The following is a 12,737-nucleotide window of genomic DNA, read 5'->3' as shown; positions in this document are numbered from 1 at the left end:
TTCCTAAAACCATTTTTAAAAAAAACAGTTTGTCTTAACTGAATACCTCACACTATAGGTTATCTTGTTGTGAATATGCATTAACCGTGGTGTTGTCCAAGTTTTGAAAATCTGATGACCTCATACAACTTAAAGGGACTCTCCAGTCTAAGAAAAAACACACTTCTCTTAGCCTAGGGCAGCAGCCCTCTAAAAAAAAACTATTATAGAATGTTTAAAACTGTCAAGAGGGGTTTTGAGATCTAGTGTGACAGTATTCACTAGATGTCCCCTTTATTTTTTTGTTTGTGTGTTTTGTTACTGAGATGTATCGAGACACAGAAGTGAGTTTGCCCGCGTTTCATATTGCAGTGAAGCAAAGCTTTATTCACATTTTGTGAAAAGCAACACATTCTTTGCATTCTGGGGCAGTGTTAGAGTCAGTGTCTCTATTGCTGATTGAGGAAGTCAAACCGTACATAATGTTCAGACCACGCATATAGTTCAGACCGGACATATAGTCTTTTGTTGATGTTCCATTGTTTTAGAAAGAAGAGAATCAGAGGGAGAACCTTCTGTTTTTTTGTGCACTCATCTTTCATTTATAGCTCTTTTCTGAAACCATAATGTTTTTTTCCAATGTCTCCACATTTAATATCTTGAGGGATGTTTAGGGGACACAGAAATGCTAGACAATTGTGTTAACATCGCCCGTGCATCTCTCCAATGCACAGGAAGCCTGGTCAACCCTACAAAATCTATTCTATTCAAAATTCCTATGGGCTCCTGATCTTTAGGTGTCCAATGTACCTACAATGTGTTGGATTTATCCTGCCTGTTCATGCCTTGCACATCTTCTGTTTGTCTTGTGGAAGCTGTGCTTGTCTCTCCCACAGACTCAGATCAGTTGCTTTACTTAACTGGTCATCATCTAGCCCACCATGTGCTCACCTGTGCTTGACTCACCCACCCTACATTTTCCTTGTCAACCCTTGCTTACATCATGTAATATGTGCCTTCCTCTTCCACTCTGCATTGACCCACCAAGTTTGATTTACTCAACCTGCCTTAACTTACCCATCCTTTCTCTCCTCACTTAATTCTCACCTGATCTAGCCAGTTCAAGGCAAATTTGCCCTGTTCTTGCCTTGCTTACCCTTGAGCATCTCATTGTTTATTTCATTCACTTTACTTTGACAAATGCCATCTCAACTCATCCTATTGCGTTTATTTCAGCCATTTATATAAGTCCTTCATCACATGTCAAAGTCAAAGATATGCTTTATTCGATTTTTATAAAAATATAAAATCATAAAAGCAACAGTTAAAAGAGAAATAGTCAAATTCATACATAATTTCCTTCATAATTTTTCAGTCCATACTTGAAACAAAACGTTATACATCTACAATTTAAAAGAATATACCATCATAGACAATTTGCAAAATATGGGACTTATCAATTTCCAAAGTATATTCACCAAGCTATCACATTCCTTCTCTTCAATATACTCTTTAAAAGACCCGTCATAATCACGGTGCAATATTCATCATTCAATTGTTGTAAAAATAAATAAGCTGGGCGATATTGCCGCCAAGTGACCTGCTTCAGATATTGCTTACTCCACTTTGCGCATTCTTGAGTGTGATATTTGCAGACTAATACCGTGTGAATTGTTGTTTGCTGGGAGACGTTGTCACAAGGGCAGAGTGCCAGTTCCCTCGGCCAATCATTCTTATTTGGGAATGTCACCAGACGATGGAATGATTCAAATCTAAACCTTGTTAAAATGTACCTGTCAAAACCTTTTATACAGTAACATAGACAGGGTTGAATCCTGTAACAGTTCAAGGTCATCTGGTGCTGGATAACAGATTTTTTGTTAATCTCCCCGATTAATCTTATCTGCTCAAAGTGACTCATACATAATTCTTTCAATGCCTTCCTTGATATGGCGCAAACTATCTTGGGATTATCATAATACTCCAGACTATTAAGGTCATTAAAAAGATTTCTGATGTAATTTAGCCATGGGATGTTTCTCGTCTGGTCCAAATTCATTACATCCCTAATGATTTCTCTATTTAGTCCCAATGATGGTGTGGACCAGACTCTGTGCCATAATGGAACTGGCTGCAGCTTGACAAGATCTGTAATGTACTCGATGCCCAGTTCTGCGTGACAGTTAAAAACAGACGTACTCTGTGGGACTGCAAGAATATATCTTAAAAAAGAATTCTCAACAACTTGGATGGATGCCACATTGTTAAAACCCCAAATACCCGCCCGTACATTGCAATGCTCCTACACTTTGATATATATATTTTTATTAATATCTCAGGAGGTCTTTTACCTAATTTATATGCAAAGTTTTTTAGTGCCATAATCGATCTTTCAAATAAAAAGGTCCTACTTCTAATTGCCGGGACTCAAGAGCCTGCTCCCTCCAAGAGGACGCCTAGATATGAGAAGGTTTTAGTGAATTTGAAGGTTACATCACCCACTGTTAGGTTCCCAGCTTTACATTGACCTTTCCCGCACAACATCACAAATGTTTTCTTAGCGTTGAGCTTTAGGCCCCTACTGGCCATAAACTCAATGTATGTGGTAAGTGCTCGCTGGATACTTATTTTAGTTCTGGCCATTAAGACTGCGTCATCCGCATAGAGAAGGGAGACGACCTGCTTGTTGTTATGTCTTGGGCAGTCAGTGACATTGGCCCTTAATTCCTCCTCCAAAGAGTTGGTATATATGGAAAAGAGGAATGGGGCCAAGACGCAGCCTTGCCTAACTCCCTTCTCTACGCGGAATGATTTAGTGCACTTACCCTTAAGGCCATATCTCACTTTGGCTGAGACTCCTGAATACAGCTGTCTTAAGAATTGCACAATAGCTGGCTCAACCTGAATATCCTCCATGGTACTCCACAACTTATTATGTTCAACACTATCGAATGCAGCCGTAAAATCTGCAAATATTACATACAGCCGTCCCTTTTTTGCTTGAGTGTACTTCCCTTGGAGTGATATAAAGTTTAGGACCTGGTCCACCGTGCCCATCCCTTCCCTGAACCCGTATTGAACCGGGCTCAAAATACTGTTTTCTTCAGCCCAGGTCTGGAGTTTATTCAATATCACCCTTCCTGCCACTTTCATTAGTGAGTCCAGAAGTGAAATTGGCCTGTAGATGGATGGGCTTTCCCGGTCCCCTTTTTAATAAATGGGAACGAATATTGATTCAGACCAGGATTTTATAAATCCTTCCGAACAGCAGGCCTCTAAAACTCGCGTTAAGAGTGGAGCCCAAAGATGAATAGTAGTCTTAAATAGATCGATTGGGATCCCGTCGGGGCCTGGGGCCTTATTACCCTTACTTTGGTTGATTGCCAGTGTTACTTCCCCCGTGTAATCTCAATTGCTATTGCCGATTGTGCTATATTGCGTCCTTTCTCCTCCTCATTCTCGGAAAGGGTTACTTCATCAGTATCCTCCTTCTTATAGACATTCACCTGTCACCACTCTACTTATCTTGATCACTTCACTTGCTCCACTGCTCACGTTAGTTACCTCGTGCTCCCATTGAAGGAGCTGTGGATGGTTTTGATAAGCCAAAGGTGGTGCTTGCTGTATAATGATGGTTGATACAGTAGTTTAGTCTGCATTGTGTTGAAGACCAGATTAAAAATGTTCCCTTTTGTTTGCGTTGGTTCTGTGATTCCAGTATTGAGGTTTCCTGTGTGAAAAGTGGAGGAGGCAACAGAGAGTAAAAGGATGTATACATGCAAGGTGTACGCTAAAGAATGGAGCCCAAAAGGAATAGGCCTATTATTATTCAGGTTTTTTAGTCAAATGGCCTACAATAGCTGTTGTTGTGTACAATGAGAAAATGCATGACTTTTACGTTTCATATGTGAATAGACTCAGATACAATAATCTGCATTGGTATGAAATTACCAAAATAATAAATGTATCCTTTTGCACATGGGAGAAAAAACTGATAGCAAAAATATTTCTGTGTTCCAAGAAAGTGTGGCTCCCATTAAATGCTTCCCTCCAAGCTCCGCCTCTAGTCCCGCACACTATTGCCCCTCCCCCGTTCACTGCTTAAATTGATGAGTACCTACGCTTATTTTTTCCTATTCAAAGCACTGGACAGGAGTAATGCACAACACTCATTTACGGGCAGCACAAAGTGTCAACTTAAACTACACTTGTTACAGTAGCACCTGGGGAGACTGGTTGATTTTATAGGAACAAGGAACATCTGAAAACAGCCCAAAAATCGTACTCTCTCAGGGTTCAGTTCAAAATTCTATGCACAATGTTCTTCAGATTTCTGGGCAAAGCACAGAGGTACAGGGGCTCCACAAATTATCTGCCCATTATCTCACTGCCATGAAAAATATATATACGGCAATAGCACACTCTTCTGTTCATTATTAGTATATTGCAAGTCACCAAGGAGAAAATGCTAAGGTGCTTTGCAATATCCCTTTAACGAACGACATAACCTCTATGTTATTCATTATAGCACCGGGTCACGTTCTCACTCACCCTCCGCAGGCATTCTATTAAATGTTTGATCTCTTGGGGGCATATTAACAAGGCGCCGCGCTAAAATTATCTCCGCTTTAGTGTCCATTTTCGGGCGTAAAGCGGCAATAATTTTATCGCACTATTAGCAAGGTCACGCTATCGCGTGAATCCATGCTACAGCGCCCGTTCCCTTAACGCCCAGCTTTGCATCTCTAATGATGCAAAGTGGGCGTTCCTCCCCAAAATAACGCGAGAAATTTCGCTAAAAGACATTTCTCCGATCAGCAAGCTGCTCGCTAACCTGTGTAGTGATAAGAAAAGTAGCACTAACTGTGGTTATCGCTGCTTTCCTTACGCCTGCTTTCAGTCTAACTTAGCCATTATTCCAATAGAAGGTGGATATAATGGCTAAGTCTGCCGTGCTCTATCATCAAGCTATCGCCAAACGTTGTGCGATTATCGCTGGATTTCCAGCAATAATCGCACATTTGGCAGTTTGTAGCTGGAATTTTATTGCTTTGGAGATAAGCATTGCTGATAGCACGCTATCTCGCCGATAAAATTCAGCGTTAGCCGGCGACAATTATCCTTGCGCTAAGCACGCTTAGCGATAATTATCGCCGGCCCTTGCTGATATGACCATTGGTCCTTCGGTTGAAGAAGTTCTTTTAGTTGTAGATATGTCACATAGTAGTGAGATTTGTACTGTAAAAGCACACACTTATTTATTATCTTAATCACTTTCAGAGCTGGATCAAATAACAACATGAAGAGCCAGCATAAGATAGACTGTTGCTTTCTCCACTGGTGTTTTACGCCCTATGGGCCTTATTTGTGACCAGTCGCGGCTGGTGACATTTGAAAGTGGCGGGGCGTAAAAGTTGTGGACGGCGCACTGTGGCGAGCAAGCGCAGCCAGCAAGCATGAACGCATCAAGGGTGCACCGCCCATTTCTTCACATGACCCTTCTCTTGATGCCTGGTGGGACAGACAATAAACAGACTCAAAATAACCTTGAAATATAGCTTTTTTTTACTTGACTTGGAAATGCACATCCGTGATCACCGCAAATCATAAAAGTTATTCTCTTCTCTATGACAGGTGCCATTGTAAATGCTTCCGCGGCTAAAATGTGGCATTTATCCGACAGTAACGCCTGGGCACTCGCATTTGGTCGGAGATCCAGATCTGATGCATCATGCAAGTTAATCTGTGAAAACATACTTTAAAACTTGTATTTTGTAAATAAATTGTTCGCTCGCTAGAAAAGCTGTAAACTCAAATCCGGTTAAATAATGTATGTCTCCACGGGCCACGCAATCATCTCAGTGCTACAGGGAGCACGAGCCTTCGAAGGCAAGACATCGGCCCACAAAGAAGCACACACTTTATGACTCACTTCAAAGTCAAGGCACTTTCTACCCTCTTGTCTCCGTCTCGTACGGTTATTACAAACACATCCCTGCTTTGCCTCTCCTCTCCTCCCCCGAAAGTGTTTGCCCTCTGTGCTCCAAGGCAGCATTTTACTAAAATTCGGCTCCAGTTTTAACTGTAGGTTTGCACAATAAGAGACTAATGCGTTTTTGTGAGTTATTTCAGCTTGAATGCGTTGTGGCCAATGAAACTAAACAAACATTCTATAAAGGCAGAGACCTGGACGCCAGGCACGAACACGCCAGTCGCGGCCGGCAATGCGGGTGGGGGGGTGGAAATAGTGTTGTCGCGCTGCGGAGGGGAGGGATGGGGGGTAAGCGGGATCATTTTAAATAAAATAATAAAACAAAGTCTATAAACTTAACTTACCTTACCTTCCCGCCTTCAAGTTAGTTCCGACTCCAGACGTCCCGACTCCCGCCGTCCTGTTCTTGAATTTGTCGTCATGCAGGAAGCCAGGCAGCCTTCCTCCCCTCCACCACAGCACAGCGCTGTGATTGGTTTGGCCGGCTGCCCCAACACCACGTCATTTCTCTGTATGCTGCAGCATACAGAGAACAGGGAGAGTGGGAGGGGTTACTCGAGGGCAGGGGTTAGCGGCTTGCACGCTGTTATTAATACAGTTAATACTGTCTGTTTGGACAGCCTCTCAGGCTGTCCAAACAAACAGTATTAACAGCAGTGGGGAAAGCCACTCCCCCCTGCCCTCGAGTAACCCCTCCCACTCTTTCAAGCCATGCGAGAAGGCAGAAACAAATGGTAGTTCTCTACTATTTGTTTCTGCCTTCTCGCACGGTGAGAACGCAGTGGGGCGGCGCCCAAACGCCCCCATGGGGGATCCGCCACCGTTTGTGACGCTGCTGTGGCATAATAAATGCACTACACTGTGCCATATTTACAGAGTGCTGCATCTAGGCAGATGCATCACTTTTTAAACCCCTTCGCTGAATTATACCTGCATCAGGTATGATGTATGCAGGGTGGGCGTTCCAACGCATGAATGCCACGTAAAAGTGATGTAGTGAAATCTTTGAGAGACGTGTCTGTAAATGCTTGCGACATGGAGCACCGTACAGTAAACATGGCGCATCCATGGTGTCGCAAGGATGGCGCACTAAAAGTGTTGCATCGCTGTTTTCCTGCAGCAGTGCAACGCTTTTCAGAAATGAGGCCCTATTTATTAAAAGCAATATACACCACATCTGGGTGAACTTCATCTGTGAGATAACTCTACATATTCCATAAACACTGCTTACAAGCACATTACTGACATTTCAGGAAAATAAAAGGGAGATTTTCCATTTACACTTTTTGTGCCAATTGCTCTGGAAGATCCTTTTGATACGGTCTACTAACTCTGTGAACTTAATGGCTGCCTGCTCCTGACCTAATGCAACATCTTCTATCAGTCTAGTTATAGTACACTAACCATAAGAATATATTCTCGTGCCTTTTCAGGAATACCATGTGAGTGTGGACAAATAAGGAAGGCCATTGGCGAAATGGATATCCATGTGTCACAACTAACAACTGAGTTAAAATTTATAAAAAATGGTATGTATGCATGTATATCTTAATTTTTTCATATCCATTTATTCTATAGAAGTCTAATCAGCCAAAATATTTTGGGAGCTCAGGGATTTGCTTTTTTTTCCTATTTGTTCAAAATGTTCAACACAAATGCAAAACTTAACCCCAATCATCTGTGAATGCAAAGTATCCCTTTAAAATGTACAATGGTAATTAATACATCAAAAAGGCATTTGGGTGCAGGCAAATAATCGATTCGCAGTTGTCACTCATTCGACACTTCTATGGCTTCTCCATAGTTCGTCCTATATGTGTACATTCCAGTTAAAATCGGCATAATACTTTTGGTTTCTGCTTTAGTATCCCCTAGAGAGCTCCCTATAATTTTACCAGAAACAATGTTGTTTGCATAAACCTCCATAGTTTTACCTTCTTCTGTTTTCGTGGAATAGGTGATGGGCCTCCGTTTCCCAATAACAAAATCGTCAGTTTGTTTATCAAAACCTGTTTTTAGAGATGCATACATGTGTCCCTATTTCTGTTATCGGTGGGTACTCCTGCACCAGTGTGCATACGTCTTTGTGCCGAACACACAAAAGGTGGTGGGAGGATTGTTTACAGACAGTTTAAACCACAGACAATCTTTTTGTTTGGCATTTCAACCAATGACGGCTGCCAGTGAAAATGATGGTGCGGCGGGGATGGTGAGGGATAGAAAATCAATAAAATAGGAGGGGCAAGAGGGAGGAAAAAAATACATTGACCTACCTGGCTGCAACCGCGCCTCCGGCCTCTTCTGTTCCAGCAGGAAACACACACAGGCTCTCCTAAGCCAATCACAACGTTGCTGTCACCATGACAGCAGCACCTTGGTTCGGCGCTTTGCATGTTCCTCACCATTACAGCCTGGTGGGGAACATGCAAAGTGAGCATAACTGTTTGGCTGGCCCAAGACGACTGACCAAACCATCACGCGTGCTTAAGTACCCCAATCACGCTTCCCCTGCTGGCTGTGATGACAGCCAAGCCCCGCCTGACCTGTAAACCACTCTCAGTGGAAAAATAAAATGATAACTTTGCGTTATTATGATTTTATTTTTCCTTTTTGTCCTTTTTCCACATTGGGGCGGCTCTCCTCCGCCTTAGCGGAAGAGCTGCTGCTGATTTCAACCCATCTAGCTACTCCCCCGGGCTATCATCTGATGGGTATTAATCGAGAGGGTGTAAAAACTGGGGGACGTCTTGCTATCATCTTGAAATCACATTTTAAATTGACAATCAAGAAACTCACGAACATTGGGCTTATTGAAGCCATGTACTTTACCATCTTAGATTCGGCTGCAGTGATTTTGGCTGGTATCTTAGTGTACAATCCCCCCAACGCTTCAGCCTCCTCCTAAATGTTACTATTACACTTGATAGCGGATCTTTCCCTCAAACATACACACTTTATAGTGCTTGGCGATTTGATGTTTAAAACTCTTAATGCTCTCAGGCTACTCATCTATTAGAAACTCTGCAGGGTTTGACCTTAAACCAATTAGTTCAGGGCCTGACTCACATAGCGGGCCATACTCTCGACTTAATATTTTCTAATCACCCTGGCATCAAAGTTCATTCCTCTCTTCCCCTTACTTGGTCTGACCATTACTTTCTCCCTTTTGATCTAATTCTCCCCTCATTACCCAGTCCTGTAGCACTTGGCAGGGAGTACGGGAGAAAATGGCACAAAGTCACCTGTGCTGCATTGGATCCTTTATTCTCTTACCAACCAGACCCTCAGTCTAATGATCTTGATGAAAGAGTGGCTAAATTTAATTCCTCTCTGCTGCTTGCCATTGACGCCATTGCCCCTTTACAATCTATTACTTCCGCCAGATCCCGACCGTCTGCTCCTTGGTTCTCTCCTGCCCTGCGTGAGGAAAAGAGCCGCTGTAAAAAGTTAGAACGCAAATGGCGGCAAACTTATGGCTCTGAGTCTAAAATTATTTACAAGACTGCTCAAAAAAACTTTCTAAAGCTAAAACGATCCACCATGAGAGACTTTTTTGCCTCACAAATCAAGAACGCAGATAACTCTTCCAAAACTCTTTTTAGTATTGTAAATGATTTTGTCAATCCCCCTGCTATGGTGCCTCAGAGTACCTCTAGCCAAGCCCTATGTAATGGACTGTCAGATTACTTTCAAGATAAAATTAGCAATATTACGTCTTCTTTCTCTCCTCTATTGACCCCCCCTATTTCCAGTGACAGGGACCCTGAGAAAGTGTCATTGGTGTCCTTCAAGGTGTTAACTATTGAGTCTGCATTGAGTCTGCTTCCCCAGTGCAAATCTGGCTCCCCTTTAGACCCGGTCTCTGCTAAGGTGATGGGCAATTTGGCACCCCTATTGGTCAGTCCACTTCTTTCTATTTGGAACACATCACTGTGCACAGGCCAATTTCCGACTGTTTGGAAGGAGGCAATGTTAGTTCCCATTCTGAAGAAAGTGGATGCGGACCCGGGGCAATTTAGTAACTACCGCCCCATCTCCCTCCTCCCTAAACCGGCTAAAATCCTGGAAAAGGCTGTTCAGAAACAACTGGCGGAATATTTAGAAACCAATCTATTGCTACACGACTCACAGTCAGGATTTAGAACTGGTTTTAGTACTGAGACTGCTCTTTTGGAGGTCTCTGAGACGATCCGGGAGTGTGTGGATAGGGGCGAGGAGGCCATGTTGGTCCTCCTCGACCTATCCGCCGCTTTTGACATGGTATCCTACGAGATACTATTGGATCGTCTGAGTCAGACAGGAATGGGTGGCGCTGTTCTGACCTGGATTGGCTCCTTTCTTAAAGGACGGACTCAGAAGGTCCTTCTTAGACCTTTTGAATCAGAGAGTAAACCCCTCCTTTGTGGCGTGCCTCAGGGCTCTGCTCTGAGTCCTCTGTTTTTTAACGTGTATCTTGCTCCATTGGCTAAGGTGGTGGAATCTTGGGGGGTCAGAGTGATCTCTTATGCTGATGACACTCAGCTTGTCTTTTCATTTAGAGATCACTCTGACTCCAGTTTTGCCAGTTTTCGCCATTGCCTTGGCAATATATGCTCCTGGATGACCTCTAATCATCTCAGGCTCAACACTGATAAGACGGAGGTCTTATTTTTTAATCAGAAAACCACGCTGCCTGCCATTCTGTGGTGGCCGACTGTGCTTAATCCTCCCCCCACCCCAGTTCAAACAGTACGTAATCTGGGCTTTCAATTTGATAACGCTCTATCCTGTAAAGCTCAAATCAATAAGGTCACGGCAGCATGCTTCAGGAAACTACGTATGATTAGAAAGATCTTTCCTTACCTACCGCTGGATGCCCGTAGAACCATCATCCATGCCCTGATCACCTCACACTTGGATTAACCCAACAGTCTCTATGCCTGTGCCCCCCTGTACCAAATTGAACGTTTGCAGATCGTTCAAAATGCGGCGGCGAGACTGATTGGCAACATCCCTTATCGACAGTCTGTCGCATCCTATTGTAAGAAGCTACATTGGCTCCCCATTGCCCGTCGCATTCAGTTCAAGATGCTGACTCTTGCTTTTCAGGCCCTTAATGTGCTCTCAGTTAATATTCATGCTATTCCTGTTGTTTTCTCTTTGTATATTATGTTGCCATTATTCAGTTATCTTAATAAATTTTTCTTTGAACTAGAATGGGTCGGGCCCGGGATACTTGAGAAAGAGACTTATACTATCCCAATCGGTCAGATCCTTGAGGTCGAACAACTTGCGTCTCTTGGTTGTCCCTCGCTTTCGCCGTTCCAGAATGGGTGGCAGAGCGTTTGGTGTAATGACCGCTAAACTCTGGAACAGCCTCCCACTAGACCTTAGGTTTATTTCCTCTGAATCTCTTTTCCGGAGCAAACTGAAAACTTGGTTGTGCACCATCTCTTAAAGTGTTTCTCTTTTCCAAGTCTGCAGTCTACAGCGCTGGGACACCCCCGTTGGGGGTAGCCGTGCGCTTTACAAGCTTCAAAAACAATAATAATAATTTTGCTTCATCCACTGAGCCACTCTAGTAAGTGGCTGACTTCATGCAAAGCAGCATTCACGCTGCTCCTCATGGTAACAGCCATGCTGAACTCCCAGCCGAGCCCATCTGTAATAGGGAACACAAGAAACCCCAGACACGTTTTGGCCTTGTTAGGCCTCATCAGTAATATAGTGCTTCCATCCTGTAGCACAGCGAGCACAGCGAGCACAGGAGCCACGTCTAGCCATAACATTAGCTCCAATATGTAACATTTAACACATAAAAGGTGATGAGAGGAATACTTGAAAATGGTGTAAACGAACTGGCAGTTACTCTGGTTATCATTCCAACCCATTATTTATTGCCCACTAAGCCACACTAGACAGAGGCCTTCCTTATGGGGATCAGCATCGACCCTGGTTCTTATGGAAATAGGGCATTCCAAACTGCTATGTGAGTCCCCCTTCTGGCCGGAGCACAAGCAACTGAGGACCAGTTTCACCCTTTTTATGGCTATATACCTTGGAAAATGCAGCGCAGCAAGCACAGGACCTGTGTCTCGGTAAACCCTTGGTCACTTAGGGCATTATATCAGACACACAAAAAGGGTTTGTGAGAAGTGCTTACAAATAGTTAAAACCACTAGCAATCACTCTGTCTATCCTTCAAACTCATCATTTATGCAAATTAGTACTGTTCATTCTCTGTCTGGGAACGGTTCATCTCGAATTACTTCTAAAGGAAACGAAAGCAACCCCAGCTTGGATTCAGCCTTGTTAGGCCTGTCAGTTAATGTGAGTGAGTTATAACTTGGACCATGGGCACTACAAGCAGGAGACCTACATCCGGGCATACCATTAGCTAGGACGTTATATCAAACACACAGAAGATGATGTACTACATAACTACAGTTGACTAGTGTGTGTTGCATTATAATCAGTGTTATCTCTATTTGAAGCAAATATTTTTGTTGCATTTAAAACAAGTATGAAACAAGAGCTTTTTTAGTCAAATAACAACACCTAGACTACTGTACATCTCTGAGTTCAAATCCATTTCCGGTCTGCTACTATATGACATTACCACAGAAGCTTAAGATACATTTCTCCCTGTCCTCTGTCAGTCAGTCAGCCAGGCTAAAATACTTCTTTGCAGAAAGCACAGCTATCTTCTTTTGATTATCTATTCCAGTTCAGTCTCTGCTCAGTATACGTCAAATAGGGCTATTTAGAGGGTAAACCCAACTAGCAA

At 43.1% G+C, this 12,737-nt stretch overlaps 1 protein-coding gene across 3 annotated transcripts in view; it reads left to right on the top strand.

The window, feature by feature from the left end:
• COLEC11 (collectin subfamily member 11) overlaps nt 1-12,737 on the top strand; it is a 422,362-nt gene that overhangs the window by 358,059 nt on the left and 51,566 nt on the right. For all 3 annotated transcript variants that reach the window (XM_086926377.1, XM_086926375.1, XM_086926376.1), the window contains exon 6: nt 7,405-7,500. In XM_086926377.1, the coding sequence (XP_086782503.1) occupies nt 7,405-7,500 (96 nt within the window). The remainder of the gene's footprint in view (nt 1-7,404; nt 7,501-12,737) is intronic.

Source organism: Lissotriton vulgaris, chromosome 6 (assembly GCF_964263255.1).
Source record: "Lissotriton vulgaris chromosome 6, aLisVul1.2, whole genome shotgun sequence".
NCBI classification, from domain to species: Eukaryota; Metazoa; Chordata; class Amphibia; order Caudata; family Salamandridae; genus Lissotriton; species Lissotriton vulgaris.
Note: the sequence above shows the minus strand (reverse complement) of the source record. Positions and strands in the feature narration are given on the sequence as shown.